At 37.5% G+C, this 17,599-nt stretch overlaps 1 protein-coding gene across 2 annotated transcripts in view; it reads left to right on the forward strand.

Annotated features, from left to right (window-relative positions):
• LOC139945763 (uncharacterized) overlaps positions 1–17,599 on the forward strand; it is a 68,524-nt gene that overhangs the window by 25,479 nt on the left and 25,446 nt on the right. For both annotated transcript variants that reach the window (XR_011787175.1, XM_071943167.1), the window contains exons 10-19: positions 1,932–2,143; positions 2,852–3,002; positions 3,588–3,834; positions 4,643–4,805; positions 5,830–6,070; positions 6,657–6,862; positions 7,124–7,350; positions 12,674–12,841; positions 14,098–14,325; positions 15,092–17,229. Coding sequence is in view for 1 of the 2 variants with exons in the window: in XM_071943167.1 (XP_071799268.1) it covers positions 1,932–2,143; positions 2,852–3,002; positions 3,588–3,834; positions 4,643–4,805; positions 5,830–6,070; positions 6,657–6,862; positions 7,124–7,350; positions 12,674–12,841; positions 14,098–14,325; positions 15,092–17,229 (3,981 nt within the window). In the remaining variant the exon portion in view is untranslated. The remainder of the gene's footprint in view (positions 1–1,931; positions 2,144–2,851; positions 3,003–3,587; positions 3,835–4,642; positions 4,806–5,829; positions 6,071–6,656; positions 6,863–7,123; positions 7,351–12,673; positions 12,842–14,097; positions 14,326–15,091; positions 17,230–17,599) is intronic.

Raw genomic sequence — 17,599 nt, forward strand, 5'->3', positions numbered from 1 at the left:
AGGAAGTCTGAGAGGCTTGAGAAAACCAAACAGTTGCATAATTGTGTTCATGAATATTGATGATGTCATGGAACCTTATAGTTACCATATTTATAAAGTGATGAGTCCCAACAAGAGTGGTTCCCCAATTCAATGTTTTAGAACTAGACTAAACATTATCTGTGTACTGAAAACATTTTTGTTTGATGAATTTTGTTGTCAAAGATTCTTATCCTTTTGAATATTTTGTTTGGGTTGAACCATGGAGGAATAAATCCTCCATGGTTGAACAGAGAGAACTTAACTGAACCATGCCTGCGATGTACATGTACTAAGTGAGCTATTATACAATTATTGACTGCTTTGACTTCTGAGGTGGTCCCCGGAGCGTTCTATTTTCCTGAGGCGCAGCCGAGGGAAAATGGAATGGTCCGGGGATCACAGAGGGAGTCGTAGTTTTAACCATAGCGCGAGTTAAAGCAGTCAATATTTGTTTTATAACACCCAACAGACTATTTATCATCTTCGTACACATATAGTTCGTACGCGCGTTTCAGATACACAGCGGATGCACAACTGATTGGGTTTAGAGGTGGGTAAAAAGACGTCTGGGTATTGCACGCCGTGTGATAGTCGACGGCAAAACGATGCACTATCACACGGCCGCCATCTAGTAAAACGAAGACATACCACGTGACGCGCTCTAAACCAATGAAAAGGCAGAATATTTGTAAGGGGTGTTATAAATAGCGATATTTTAGGATGCAGTCTCTGTAATTTGTCAATATCAACTCTCATGTGAAAACTAAATTACAACAATACAAACAACAATAGATAAAACCTTTGTGTGTTTCATGTCAATGAAAAATGACACAAGTATTGATTTGGTTATTTATTGATTAAAGGCACTGGATACCTTTGGTAATTGTCAAAGACCAGTCTTCTCACTTGCTGTATCTCAACATATGTATAAAATAATAACCCTGTGAGAATTTGAGCTCAATGGGTCGTCGAAGTTGCAAGAGAATAATGTGCTTTCAGATGCTTGATTTTGAGACCTCAATATCAAATTCTGAGGTCTCGAAACTTGAAAATTCAAATATTTTAGTGAAAATTTCTCAAAAACTACGTTACTTCAGTTGGAGCCATTTTTCACAATGTTTTATACTATCAACAGCAATCGTTAACAAGCAAGGTTTTTTGCTAATAATTATTTTGATTAATTACAAATAGTGCCCAGTCCCTTTAAACAGCCTGAAATAACTATTAAACCCCACACCATGCACATGTAGGTTAGTCTTTGTACTCAATAAAATAATCCTACTTTTTTTTCCAAGGAACATTTATCATGCCTGCAATAAGTTGGCTTCTCATAAAGATGCTATTTCAGATTTTTTGCCGATTTGACCCAAAAATTTTGATTTAAAATTCAATAGGTATTTTGATGGGGGTCAAGAAAGTTACAAGCTTTCATTTGAGCCATTGCTCGAAAAAGTCCGCCAATTAATAGTAGTGCTCAGTGAAATAAAGTGCTCAAAATTAGTTTTTGTCGGGATCCCGACAATATGTCACGTGACCAATTCTTATGTGTTTTATAAGAGAAAATAGAATTAGCTGTTGCAAACAACTTACCAACCAAATGGACCGAGAGTATAAATGCAAAAAATAGTTAATGGCCTGACGTTTCGACCCTAGCAGAGTTTAGCCTTCGAGAAAGACTCTGCTAGGGTCGAAACGTCAGGCCATTAACTATTTTTTGTGTTTTATAAGAAACGTTTTACACTTTTGTCATGGTTCCTGACCATTAAAAGTAAAAGTTAAACTTTTTTTCGTTAGAGCGGGTGATACTCTTTGAAATACCATTCACTCAAAATTTTTTATTTTTTAATGTTTGGGGCCAAAAATCTGACATAGCATCTTTAATTTGATTGACTATTTGTTCTCCCCTACAGACTGATCAAGACATGGAAGCTTCTTCACAGACACCTTGCAGCCAGATACAGGAAACTTCACAGGGACTCTTCCACTCGCCAGAGGAGGGGTGTGCGGAAACTGTTGTTGCTAATTTGTGGTGTGCAGCTGAAATTGAAGCAGTTGGGATGTAATGTAGCCCTATCAGTCAGCCAAGAGTGGAGTAAACGTATTGATGCTAGCTATCTCAAAGGTTACTGTTATTATGTATTTTGTAATTAAATCATTTACAAAAGCAACAAGTTACATATATAAGATTATTTTTAAAGGCACTGGACATCTTTAGTAATTGTCAAAGACCAGTAGTGTTTCCATATATATATACATGTATGCATAACTTACAAATCTGTGAAAACTTGGACTCAATTGGTCACTGAAGTTGCAAGAGAATAATGACAGAAAAAACACCTTTGTTGCACAAATTTGTCTGCTTTCAGATGCCTAAAAATTGCTTCAGGCCTGAAGTGTTTTAATAATTGAGTGAGAAATTACTTCTTTCAAAAAAACTACGTCACTTCAGAGGGAGCCATTTTTCACAAATTGTTATACTATCAACAGCTCTCCATTGCTCATGACCAAGTAAGTTTTTATGCTAATAATTATTTTGAGTTATTACCAAAAGTGTCTAGGGGTCGATTTCACAAACAGTTAGGACTAGTCCTGTGAGATATACAAATTGCATGGATAGTCCTATACTAAGTTAGGACGAGTAACTGGTCCTAACTCGAGATAAGACTAGTCCTAACTCTTTGTGAAATCCACCCTCAGTGCCTTTAAAAAGAGTATTTAGTGACTGTATGAAAGAAATAGGTCAATGGGAAGACCGTATTTTGTAAAGTGCAGGGTAACTTTAGTTTTGATAGTTTGAGATTAATAGTTATTCCTTGTGCAATTGACACAGGATGTGAGTACTACCTACAAGGCTGTACAAGGGAGGCTGTTACCTGTTGGTATACGGTCCTACACCAGACTAAACAACTACAGTATAGAGATATGATGTTACCTAGCAACCGGGACCATCCTACGCAAGATTATACAACTCAAATTTACAAGTAAGTCACTGTCAATCGTTGAGAAAGTTTCAGTCTAAAAAATAAATATAGTAAGGTTTGCGGTAACACCAATTAATGATAATCTTTAATTGAGTTGGGAAAAGAATTGTGGGTTTTAACTGGATGTTTCTGATCAGTATGCTCTGATCTTCTTCTGAAGAAAGCAGAAGACGATGGAATTCTAAAATGGAATTGAACAATTTCTTTATATATAAAAAATACCGCACTTATAAATCCTTGTCATTTGATTGGTGAACTACATGTATGTGTCACATGTTATACTTTACCTTGCCATATATACTGTTCCCGCTCTCCAAATTATATTATAGGAGTCCTATATTGATAAATATAGGACTCTTGGGAGACTACGCAGCTTACCTTTGCACATACGTATAGATTTTACATTGAAATATAATTTATTTTGCTTACATTGTCTGGGAAACCTATTGGTTCTGTCTTTGCTTCTTTCCGTTAATTTGGTCACCTCGGGTAACTAGCTTTCCTGCAGAAACAATACCTCCCAGTTACACCCTGTAAACGCTTATATATGCAATATGTATCCGCTATATGTTTTTCTCTCTGCAGATCCCCGTTTCCTACCACTGGCTCTTCCACCCTTGTATCTCACTCCCTCCTTGCCATTCTCTATACCCATTTGGAGCAGTATAACTTAGTTAGTGCTGTAAGATTAGTTGATTCCTTGATAGAGTGTTATAGTGTGGAACAGCCCGGAGAGGGTAAGCCAGGCAAACAGAGGGAGGGTGGACGGCAGTATCATGGGATACAGAGAAGTAAAGTCTCCTTTTTGGGATGGAATGCTGATGAGAAACAGGTAAGAGGCTCCAAATCTTACTAACTTGATGTTGGTTTCATTAATAAACAAATTTTTACAATTACATTTTGATGTCCTTATATAAACTTGACATTTTTTGATAAAACTTCAAAACTTCAAACAGAAAGAATGTTGGTTTATATATCCCTTTTAAGACAATAGCAGCTGGAAACATCTTGTACCAAAATGCCCATAGCAGCTACGTACAGCTGCAAGATTTAGCCAGGAAGCTAATGTCCTTGAGTGCTAGTTGTTTGACTCCACTGCCTATTGTTATAATGTGAGTGGTGTTTTAACAAATAAGCCAGGTCCCGATTTGACTTTTTCTTCTGCTGCCACGCGGAAAGTTACCGTGACTGGCTTTGGTGTAATTATATCATGCGTTCCCACCTGGACTTATTTTCTGTGACATTTGCATAGCGTTTTACAGTGGTCGTGGTAGATTAACAGCGCAGATTAGCCCCCATTGGACTTTTTAGAGGCTCTGTTAAGTTTACGTGGCTACCTCTTTCGGCCTGTTAGTCGCGGTAAGTTGACAGGGCGGTCAGTTCACCATGTGTCCCCATTGGATTTCTACAGAAAGTCGCGGTACTTTAATAAAAAAAAAGTCCAATAGGAACACGGTTAAAGATAACCAACGTTCTTTGATTGTCAAGGACTGAAATGAAATACTCTGATGAATATCAAGAGACGCAGCTTGAACGTTTGGTTGCATTGTCTCTCGTCAATTTAGGTTGACTTTAGCACTAGGACTCGGACTCGATTGTCTTGTCTCATTTCTCCTCACTCTCTCTTTCTTATTACCCAGGCACATCCTGAGCTTCCGTGTATACCAGACCCTGTACAGAGGGAAGCAGTCCAAACTCTGGCTCGCTTTATGGCGCTTTACTTCACCAATCATTTCTTGTTTGTATATCCACCGTGTGCCGCTAAACCTTTGCCGCCATTACACTTGCCAGTAACTCATAATGGTATGTACAAGCATTGTTTTTTTAAAAATATTATTAACGATTGTCTGGATAGATTCAAAATTAAGCTATACAACTCCTTTTTGTTCTAGTTGTGAATGTTTGAATGGTCTTAATTTTTATAGAAGTCACCATTTGAATTGTTTTTCTGTGTTATTTTGAAAGATATTTTAACATAAGTCATAAAAGACTTATTTTGCAAATTTTGAAATGTTGAATCTCAAGATGGGGTAGAGATGTTGTTTTTTATCTTTCAACCATAATCTGTTATTTTGAAACTTTTGAAACCATCAGTCAAAAGACCAAGTATGTTATATGTAAGATAATTTGGAAAAATTGTTATTTTGTTACAGTTTTTGGTCTATACAAGTCCCCCCCCCCCCAAACAAGGCTAAAAGCCACTCTTGGTAAGGGGATACATAAAGGAACATTATTTAAAGTGAAAAGAACTCAGGGGAGCTGAAGGTAGGAATTGATGTTCCTCTTAAAGGCAGTGGACACTATTGGTAATTACTCAAAATAATTATTAGCATAAAACCTTTCTTGGTGACGAGTAACAACGAGAGTTTGATGGTATAAAACATTGTGAGAAACGGCTCCCTCTGAATTGCCATAGTTTTTGAGAAAGAAGTAATTTTCCATGAATTTGATTTCGAGACCTCAGATTTAGAACTTGAGGTCTCGAAATCAACCATCTAAACGCACGCAACTTCTTGTGACAGGGGTGTTTTTTTCTTTCACTATTATCTCGCAAGTTCGATGACCGATTGAGCTCAAATTTTCACAGGTTTGTTATTTTATGTGTTGAGATACACCAACTGTAAAGGCTAGTCTTTGACAATTACCAATAGTGTCCACTGCCTTTAAAACAGTCTAGATTGTAGGATGGAGGGAAACAAGGAGTTCCAAAGAGATGCAGTTCATGGAACAAAGCTGTTGTAATGGCAAATCAATATTAATATTTGACGCAATAAATCTTCTGAATGATTGATACTATTCTCTTCAACTTGTGATTGGTTTGTTTCAGCTCCCTGTAGGACTGTGCCTATATACCATGATCGCATCTCAGGTAGTGTTAGACAACAACAACTATCGGATATATGGACTGCCGATACCGCCATGGCCCTACTGCTAGTATGTGGTCTACTCCCTGAGACAGTGTGGCTCGCTCGGGAACTCCGCGATTGGAAGAGCGCCCTCATGCTCTCAGTTATTGCCAGGGAGAATCTGGATGCCGAAGTGGACAATATGAAGGCTTATGATGCAAGGTACGCTTGTAAATAAAAGTTGTAAAATAAATTTAAAAGTTTAAACAGGAATATTTGATTGAGATAGCACCATGAGGAAGTCTCTTTCGAGTAGCGTTGCTTCTGAGAAGAACCGGTGGTTGACAACTCAACGTTTCGATCAGTATGCTCTGAAGAAAACCATTTTGTTTCAGATGCAAGAACGACATCACTTGGAACAGTTTTTGTTCTCCGCTTGCTTTGCAGTATGCAAAAACTATTTAATGGCATGACGTTTCGGCCCTAGCAGAGTCTTTCTCTAGGCGAAATGACAACACAACAAACATGCGCTTAGAGTCTTTTTGCATTAGGCGCTTTACAAATGTTTTTATGGACAAGTAACTAAGTGTAACGTGAGCAGTGAAGTGGAAAAACATAGAGAGAGAGAGAGAGAGAGAGAGAGTCAGAAAGCACACAGAAAAAAGCAAGGGGTTAACAACGAATCGTTAACTGTTCATGTTTGTTGTGTTGTCACTTAGCCTTGTGGGAAAGACTCCGCTAATGTCAAAAGGTCCTTTTGGTTGGTAAGCAGTTTGCGACAGATTATTTTATTTTTTCTACATTGCAGTATGTGTGAGATACTGTCTCTTCCTGACCATCTAACCCCATTGGTCATTGTCAAGGAGGGCATTAGTGTCATTCTACAGACTCCTTTGACGTCTCCTACCAGATCAGGAGGGAGGCCAGCCAAACGAAACTCTTCATTCAGTGAGCAGGATCGACGAGGCAGTAATTCACTGATGGTGTCTGGATTGAGAAGGAGCGCCTCAATGTGTAAGTATTGGTAGACATCGTAAAGGGTATGACACAAAACACAAAAGTCCGAAGATTTACATTAAATTTACACAGCAGACTAAAACATATCTACAATGATTCTAATTTGAAATGTTTCAGGTTCAGTCAACGCCTCAATGTGTAAGTATTGGTAGACATCTTAAAGGGTGTGACACAAAACACAAAAGTCCGAAGATTTACATTAAACTTACATAGCAGACTAAAACATATCTACAATGATTCTAATTTGAAATGTTTCAGGTTCAGTCAACGAAGAAGACCGCGTTCTGCAGGAACAGCTTTCCCGCTCTCTAACAGACATGCTAAGTGCGGCGACCATTGCCGACCTTGATCCGACCCCATGGTTGCTAAGCAACCTAATGGATCGTTGTCTCTCGATGGTTGCTGAGTTCAACACTCTGGTTCCGGAAGAGTTCTATCTCCCAGCTCCTCCTTTCTATTGTCCGCAGCCAGACTATGAACCTAAGGTAAATATCACTGAAATTTCGAAGATATGTTTTTTTGAATTGGTTAAAGGTACTGGACAACTTTGGTAATTGTCAAAGACCAGTCTTCTCAGTTAGTGTATCTCAACATATGCACAAAATAACGAAACTGTGAAAATTTGAATTCAATTGGTTGTTGAAGTTGCGTGAGAATAATTGAAGAAAAAACACCGTTTTCGCACAAGTTGTGCTTTCAGATGCTTGAATCGAGACCTCAGCCGAGATCTCAAGTTCAATTACAATACATGTGTTTTAGTGAGAAATTACTTCTTTCTCAAAAACTACGTTACTTCAAAGGGAGCCGTTTCTCACAATGTTTTATACTATCAACAGCTCTCCATTGCTTGTTACTAGGTAAGTTTTTATGCTTACATTTATTTTGAGTAATTACCAAAAGTGTCCAGTGCCTTTAAGTATAATTGTGATGCGATCAAGCTAATTGAGTTATTTGTCAGGAATATCAGTATTTAATAAACAAGCAAAAACGGGCCAATGGGATGAATTTTCGATGAAGAGTCGCGGTCGAGCGGTTAAGAGCAGCGAATTTAAACTCTGGTGTTTCTGATCAGCAGTTTGGATTCGAATCCCCAGCCATGACACCTGTGTCCTTAAGCAAGACACTTAGCCATTGCTTCGTCCTTCGGATGGGACTTAAAGCCGTTGGTCTCATGTGTTGTGTAAACCCATGTAAAAGAACCCAGTGCACTTATCGTAAAGAGAAGGGGTTCGCCCCGGTGTTCCTGGCTGGATTGGCAGCATATTGCGCCACAGCACCTTGTAAACATGGTGCTAATTGTTAGTTCTTATATCTCAAACTTCGTCCCACTCCTTGCAGTAATAATACCTGGCGCTTTTTATCCTTTGGCTAAAGGCGCGTTATAAATACGGTTATTATTATTATTATTATTATTAATTTTGCAAACATTCTTTTTTTGTAAATTTATATGCCAAAATATATTTTATTGTGTATTGACAACTTCCTTTCTGTGGTATCAAATGGTAGGAAATACAGAGGTTGTTTCACAAAGCAAAAGAAGATATAACTTCCTGAAGTATGAACATTTATATTATTTAGTATTTGGTTATTTATAAAGTATCAATTGATAGGAAATACAGAGGTTGTTGTTTCACAAAGGGTAACAAAGTATTTACTTTCCCAAGTATGAGCATTTACATTATTTAGTTTTTTATTGCTTTTTTAAAGGCAGTGGACACTATAATTGGTAATTACTCAAAATAATTATCAGCCTAAAACCTTCCTTGGTGGCGAGTAATGGGGAGAGGTTGATAGTATAAAACATTGTGAGAAATGGCTTCCTCTGAAGTGCCATAGTTTTTGAGAAAGAAGTAATTTTCTACGAATTTGGTTTCGAGACCTCAGATTTAGAACTTGAGGTCTCGAAATCAACCATCTAAACGCACACAAATTTGTGTGACAAGGGTGTTTTGTTTCCCCATTATTATCTCGCAAGTTCGATGACCGATTGAACTCAAATTTTCACAGGTTTGTTATTTTATGCATATATGTTGAGATACACCAACTGTAAAGGCTAGTCTTTGACAATTACTAATAGTGTCCACTGCCTTTAAATAGTATCAATTTTAAGTATCAACTTATAGGAAATACAGATGTTGTTCCACAAAGTGAAACAAAAGTATTACTTCCCCAAGTATGAACATTTACAGTATTTAGTATTTTATTGGTTATTTAAATATGATCAAAATGATAGGAAATGCAAAAGGATGTTTACAAAGCAAAATAAGGTAATACTGTACTTCCCCCAAATACGAACACTAACATTAGTTAGTTTTTTCTCTGGTGTTTGATCAGCAGAGTGTGGGTTTGAATCCCAGTCGTGACACTTGCTACGTTAAATTGGGGAGGTAGTGCTTTCTGCTCTACTGGCCAGGTTTCAGATTGATGATACCCAAGCCTACATCCACATGGACTGTAACAGAGTAGTAGGCAATGGCCTCTAGAAAAAAATAATTGTAGCCCACACCTTGAAGTGGCCTTCAGGCCTTGTGTGTCTGGCATAACAAAAAATAGTAATAAAAAATGCTTATTCATATACTGTACAAAATGATAGCAAACGCAGAGGTTGTTTCACGAAGCGAAATGAAGCATTACTTTCCAGAGTATGACACTTTAATTTTTTGTTTTTGTTTTTTGTTGTTATTTTAATAGAGCTTCAAAATGATAGGAAATACAGACGTTGTTTCACCAAGCCATGACCTTGTAATACGGTCATTTGTATCTTCCTGTTTGGTACCTAGACTTCTTTCATATTACATAATACTTTCAGTTGATCAGGATATGGTGCCCACCATGGGACAATGGCCCATCCTTTGTTATCATTAAGAGCAAGGAAACTACGCACATCAGATATCTGGTATAGGAAACGATGACTTTGCGTTTCAAGATAACCAGCTTAATGCTTTGTTGGTTTTTTTGGGAACTGACGGTGAAATTCTTATGGGGAACTGACGGTGAATTTCTTATGGTTAGACAGGTTGTGGTATCATGAGTCAGTAGGTGTGCCTGGTAGTGGTTCATGTTGTTTGTATCCATCTGTTATGTTTTAAAGCGCTGGACATGTTTGGTAACTGTCAATGACCAGTATTCTCACTTGGTGTGTCCCAAAACATGCATAAAATAACAAATATGTGAATTTTTTGGGGCTCTTTTGGGGGTCAGCGAAGTTGCAAGAAAATAATTAAAGAAAAACACCCTTGTTGCACAATTTGTGTGTGCTTTCAGATCCCTGTAAAAAAAACTTGGCTGAAAACTTTTTCAAAATCAAATATTTTAGTGAGAATAATTTTGTGTGTGTGTGAGAAATTACCTCTTTTTAAAAAACTACGTTACTTCAGAGGGAGCTGTTTCCTACAATGTAGTATTCTATCAAGGACTCTCTACTTGTTAGCAAGTAAGGTTTTATGCTAGTATTTGTTTTACGTTGTTGCCAAACATGTCTAGAACCTTTAAACTAAGCAGAATCGTCCAATGGACAGATGACTTTTATTTGTCAACAGACATGTTTGCTGTCATTGACACCCACAACTTCCTGCATAGCGTTTAGGAAGTGATGTAAAACATTGATAAGGGTTTGTTACATGTAGTTACTCAACCTCTGACAGTAAAAAAACAAAAGAAAGAGGATTAGAAACACTTCATTGTTCTGAGTTGCTGCCAGACATAAATAATTTGCAGCTTTATTAAAGGGTCTATGTACTATTTGTAGGACAAAAAACACAATGTCTACAGATTTACACTAAACGTACACCGTTTAAAGATAATGATAGTAGAAAGCTTCCCAAAAAATATTTGTTGCTGAGGTGCTGTAGTTTTTTGAGAAATGAGTAAAACAATGTCATAAAAATAATTTTCGTCTCAGTGAACATGAGACGAAAATTATTTGAGCATTGAAAAACGTACTTTCATGAATTTTTTTTACTCATTTCTAAAAAACTGCAGCACCTCAGCCAGTAATATTTTCAGGGAAGCTTTCTACTATCATAATCTTCAAACGGTGTAAGTTTAATGTAAATCTGTGGACATTGTGTTTTGTGTTACAAAAAGTACCAAATCCTTTAAAGGGTTTTGGGTACATTTGTACAGCACAAAGCACAAACGTCCACTGACATTTAACTTGCACAGTTTAAAGATAATGATGGTAGAATGCTTCCTATTACTTGTTGAGGTGCTGTAGTTCTTGAAGTATGAGTAAAACAATTTCACTCTCAGTGAGACGAAAATTATTCAAGCACATATAACAGATTTAAGGGTCTCTCCTAAATACATTACTCTTTGATTTTCACCTTTTTCTCAAAAACTTGATGACTAATGAAGGTGAATTTTTCACAGATAAAATTGTTTTTATTCTGCAACTTAGTGTTTTTGGAGTGTACACAGTGCTTTGAAACAGTGTTAAAGCGCTATATAATGCAATTGAGTTAAATTACATGCAAGTGATAATTGTTATGAATGATTATGTACATGTAGGAGGATATGAAATTTTATTCAGCTCATTCTTCTTGCTTACAGTAGTTAGTATTAAGTGGAGATGACTCGGCAAAAAAGGAAATGATATAATAATTTATTTTTTAAAACACGTCTTTATTTCAATGCTGTCCATAGTAAGTTGATACATATCAATCAGAATTACATTTTTAGATCTGATGAAAGTGTGGTTAAGAAAGGTTGAGTTGATATTATTTAGGTTTGGGTGAAGCAATGCTTTGATGAATAGACTAAGCAAAAGGGACAGTGAACTGACAAATAAAAATGCACATTCATGTAACATGAGGAGCAATATAAAAAAACAACAACAATAAAGGATCCATATTGTTTACATACAAGACAAAACAACAAATCCAGTTGAGAGTAGAAAAGCTATGCCATTCAAAATGCATAAAAAACTTTTAACATTCAAGATGTACAATGTATGTAACTTGAAACATTTAAAGCCATTGGACACTTTCGGTACAGAAAAAAAAAAAGTTCACAGATTTACAAACAATTTACAGGGTTTACAGAAGGTAATGGTGAAAGACATCTCTTGAAATATTATTCCATGAAATGCTTTACTTTTTGAGAAAACATTAAAACAATATCAATTCTTGATAGCGATAATTACAGATTTATTTTAAAAACACATGTCATGACACGGCGAAATGTGCGGAAACCAAGGGTGGGTTTTCCCGTTATTTTCTCTCGACTCCGATGACCACAGGTCACAGGTTTGTTATTTTATATATAAGTTGTGGTACACAAAGTGTGGAACTTGGACAACACTGTTTACCGAAAGTGTCCACTGGCTTTAAGATACATGTAAATTGCAAAATAATAGTTAATGGCCTGACATTTCGAACCTTTGAGTCTTTCCAAAATGACAAGACACAAACATGAACATGTTATGAAGTGTAACATAAGCAGTGAAGTGGAAATACATGAATAGAGAGAGGGAGAGAGAGAGAGAGAGAGAGAGAGAGAGTCGGAGAGTACACACATAAAAAACACTCAGATAAAGCAAGGAGTAAACAATGATAATAATTCGAGTTGAATTTAACTTGTAACATTTAGCCTTCATTCCATTTTTTTTCAGAATTGTGCGCATGCTCAGAACTATGTTAACCTTTATTTTATTTTAGTTGAAGGTAGTTGAGGTTTCTTATGGATTGGCTTCTAGAAATAAATGAAACAAAAGCAGTTGTTTATACATGTAGCTACAACCAACTCTTAATAGAATCTTGTTTCACTTTGCAATGTTTTTACAAATGTTATATTGATTTCATTCTGCAGGATTCCGATCCAGAGGAAGTATTATATGAGAGCAGTCTGAGACATGAAGTCAATGACGTTATTCAACTCTTGTTGCTCGTCCTAAACTCTGCTAAGTGTAGTTTACCATGTGCACGATGGTATGTTCAACAGCTAGATATGCTGGCTACTGTAGAGGCTAGGAAAAAGGTAAGCGCTTGATAAAGAATTAAAATCTAAAAAAATAGTATGGATATAGTAGAATAAAACGCATTGCTATATAAGTGTCACCGGAGTGTGGCTTCGAATCCCGGTCGAGACACTTGTGTCCTTGAGCAATATACTTTACTATAATTGCTTAGCTTCACCCAGGGGTATAACTGGGTACCTGTGAGGGTAGAGGTTGATATTGTGTGTGAAAAAGCTTTCAGAGCGCCACGGCAGCTCGGGGCTGTATACTCCCTAATGGGAGCTGAGAAAGATTAAAGGGATGTTTATTGGCTCAATGACCAGGGGACTAATGTAAAGCGCATTGATACGGTTTATTGTGAAATGCGCTATATAAGAATTTGTTATTATTATTATTATTATTATTATTATTATTATTATTATTATTATTATTATTATTATTATTATTATTATTACTATTACTATTACTATTACTATTACTATTACTATTACTATTACTATTACTATTACTATTACTATTACTATTACTATTACTATTACTATTACTATTACTATTACTATTACTATTACTATTACTATTACTATTACTATTACTATTACTATTACTATTACTATTACTATTACTATTACTATTACTATTACTATTACTATTACTATTACTATTACTATTACTATTACTATTACTATTACTATTACTATTACTATTACTATTACTATTACTATTACTATTACTATAAATGTCATATTTGATGAGAAATAAATAATCTGATTTCGCATTTTTGTTTTGGCATCGATGCAATGCAAAATTTGTCATTGGTTTTTCACTATTCTCTCGTGACCCAGATGGCCGATTGATCTCAAACTTCTTCAGGTTTGTCAGTTTATGTATATGGTGGATCACATAATGTGCTTACACTGCCAGCAACTGTTTTACTAGGAAAACCAATTCTGTAATGTTCCTTTAATGTATTTGTTACTTGCTGAGGTGCTTTCTTTAAATAGAAATTAGTAAAATAACTGTACGAAAGTGAGACGAAAATTTCTTTAGCGTGTACAACAGATTTTCTCCTTTCACTTTTTTCTCTCAAAACTTTGAGGACTGATGAAGCTGAAACTTCAACAGGTAAATTATATTACCATCTTCATTCACAGTGAGTAGGGATTCATGTCATTCATGGCCCAAAACTTGATCAATAAAAGGTGCCAAACCCCTTTATTTTTAAAAACGTGAAAAACGTATAACCCTTTTTTTCTTGGTATACTTATTCTTGATGTAGAAGCAACCTCTAGTGTCTCTACCCAGTGTCTTGATAGACCATGCCCACTACCCCGTGGACTTACTCAAGACTGGCATTGACTCGGCTAACCTACCACACTGCACGGTCAAACTGCTGCAGATATTCCGTGATTTGTGTACAATGGTCTGGATGTTACACACTCGGGACAAACTCACAATGGCGGTCAGGAAGTACCAGGCCTGCCGGGAACGCACATTACGTGTAAAGGTAAAATTATTCAATATAGGGAGTTTGCCAACGTTGGGCTTAGATAGCTCAGTTGGTAGAGTGCTGGCTTGTTAATCTGGAGGTCCGTGGTTCAATTCCCGCTCTAGAATTTTATGTCTTAGTTCAACCCCAATTCATAGTTTGTATAGAAAACAAAATAGTTTCATCGTCTTTGACTTAACCCTTGATTATGAAACAATATACGAATATTGACTGCTTTAAATGCTATAGTTAAAACTACTGACTCCTGAGGCGATCCTTGGTGCATTTTCCTGAGGCGATTAAAGGAGAATATCAACAAATGTATTTTAGGCCCTGCATCAGACCCTTCCCCACTACGACTATCTGTCCATGTACACACAGGATGAGTTTTACTAGGGCTAGTTTGGTGACATTATATGCTTCATGCTGGCATGTTATTCTGACTTCTTAGTGTGATTTATGATTTGTTTGCTTTTGAAGAAAACAGAAAAGTTGTGTTTAAACAGTCTGAATAGTCTGCAAAAGCATACACCATGTGTACATGTAGGTGTAAGCCATTGTACTCATTCATCCATTTATTCATACATTCATTCATTCCAATTTGTAAAAACATACCAAATAACAATTCCGAAGACTCAAAATATTCAGTTTACAAAGAAATATTCTGAAAAACTCCTACTTTTTCCCCCAAGGAAAAGGTTTAGGCTGGCTTGTACGTGTATGAATTATCCATGCTTTATGATTCGTGTTGTGATTTTGTATTCTTGTTTTGTATCATTGGTAGCCTCAGAACAATGCTGAATCAGCGAAACACAAGGAGCTCCTTCAAGACATCCTATATTGGGCAGACCATCTCCATCCTTTCTCTTCATTCCTGAATCTCGAAGATGAAGTCCAAGACATTCTTCTGACGGCAATCTCAGAGCTACCTCCGACCAAGAAGACCGTTGCCATTCTTGCCCGCCACTTCCACGACGCCGGAAATCTTGCCCCGATGGTAGAGGAGAAGTTTCAACGACTGATGGAGAAACTGAAACGCAAAAGTGAAGTTTCAACTCGCAAGACGAAGAAGAAGGTCGGCGAGTCGGAGAAGGAGAACAAACGACTTGTAAAGTACGAGACACTCCATCAGCACTATCGATATGAATGTAAGCAACGTAAACTAGCCGTGAGTAACAGACGTGAGATAATAGGAGGCTGTGAGGTACAGGTGTTTACTGAAGTAGCTGACCAACTCTCCGCAAAGCAATCCCCAGATGAAGTCTCTCAGCACTCGGAGAGTGCATCCACAGCAAAACAGCAGCAACAACAGCAACAGCAACAACAACCACAACAAAAACAACAACAACAACAACAACAGTCTGTAAATGGTGCAGGATTCAAACAGGAAGGAGAATGTTATCCCCTTGTTGGTTCCCGAGAGTTTGAGAGTTCAGCCGGGTATCTAGACTTCCTGGAGACTTTCTTTCTAGTGGCCTTCGGGAAAATCGTCCAAGAGAGTGCGCCATTCACTGGTAAACCTAAACTACCACTGCTGAAAGTTTATTCATCGGAGTTGAGGCAGAAGGAATTTGGGTCGGTTGTGAAACGGATGTCTGGCAATGCTAAGCCGACTACGGTAGAGATTGATTCATCTAGTATTACAAGAGTCCAGTTGTCCAACAGAGACCCGAGTCGACTTAACCCGTTTGATATAGCGGAGAAACTGTCTGCTGATGATGAGATTAAATCAATCAAGAGCAGAAGTATGTTTCATCATAAACAGGATACCCTTGAAGGAACTGCAGATATTATTTCACTAAGGAGACATGGAAGCCGGGGCAGCTTGGTAGGTTTCGCCGATTCAAACAAAATGAAAACCTCGTTATCTAAATCGAAAGTTGAGAATTCCTCTCGATATGGCATTCTTCAGCCGTACACTACCGTCGTACTGAATCTAGGCAGAGTGTATAAGAGTCAAGCACAGCTACTGCAATGGTTTGGAAGGTGGTCTGAGAGACAGCTTGCCATTCATGCACGAACGAGTGGACAGGCTGACAATGAATCCAAAGCTGTTATAAGAGTGCGCATTCCACAGCAGCTTGTTCTAAACAGCTTGTGGTTGGTCCGTCATATTTATAACGTAGACTTGTTTGAAGATCAGGCCATTCCAGAATATCCTGGTCCTATGAATTCATACGACGGTCATAATGGTGCGTTTGAACAATATCCAAAGGAAGCAGACCAAGCCAGCTCTGCAAGCAGAACAAAGGGAAGGAATGATAGAGTGGACAAAGATGAAGAAATCAAGGTTGAAAACCGGCGGAAGCCACAAACAAAGAAAACATCGAGAAGGAAGAAGAAGAGAGGTAGTAGTGAATCAGATGAAGATAAGTCCTACAAAGAAAGTAGGAATTCAGAAAGAACAGAGAGAAGACGCGGAAATAAGAAAGAGGACAGACGGAAAAAGACAAACAGAAACATCACACCATCTGATGAGAAGGTACGGCAGGAAGAATCTTCTGGTAAGAACAAGGTCAGGCAAAAGAGACGACAGCTTCCAGATGTGACTCAATCACCAAGACACTCGCCGTCACACACGAAGACAACCAACCAGCTACTGTTGCGGACAAAGAGTCCAAACTCATTAGAGGTTCCCAACTCCTCCAAACAAGCCTCGGACTTTGGTAGCGTTTCGGACATGTCGGACGGAAGCAGTGTATCCGTGAGTATCGCAACATCTCAAGGGATTATTGAGCTTAGCCAGGGTTCAGACGAAGAGAACAGGTCATCCTGGAGGAAACCAGGCAAGAAACGACACCAGCAACAAAGGAGATCGAGGCAATCTGGTACTAGAAGGAGCTACATGGATAGTGATTCGAGCAGTAGTTCATTGGACATTAGCTCATTAGATGAAGCTGACCTTGCGTCATCACATTATGGGTAAGTAACTGAACCCACCAATTTCATAAAGCCTGTAAGCACAAAAACCTTGCTAAGCACAGACAAATTTTACTCTGCAGAAACGGGTTTATACCAGCCAAAGTGCATATATTTTACATTGTTGTGACTGATGCCCGACCCATGCTTTTGCTTAGCATAGAATTTTGCTTCGCAGTATTTTCTGCTTAACAGCTTTGTGAAAATGAGCCCAGGACTTCTACATGGCCCAATTTCATAAAAGCTGTTAAGCAGAAAATACTGCTTGACAAATTTCTTTCCTGAGCAAAAAATTAGTGGGCACCCAGTTGCAATGTACATTTTATGGAATTTTTGCTGGTAAACAGTTTCTGTTCAGCAACATTTGTTTGTG

The sequence above is a fragment of the Asterias amurensis genome, chromosome 13 (assembly GCF_032118995.1).
Source record: "Asterias amurensis chromosome 13, ASM3211899v1".
In the NCBI taxonomy this organism is placed as follows: Eukaryota; Metazoa; Echinodermata; class Asteroidea; order Forcipulatida; family Asteriidae; genus Asterias; species Asterias amurensis.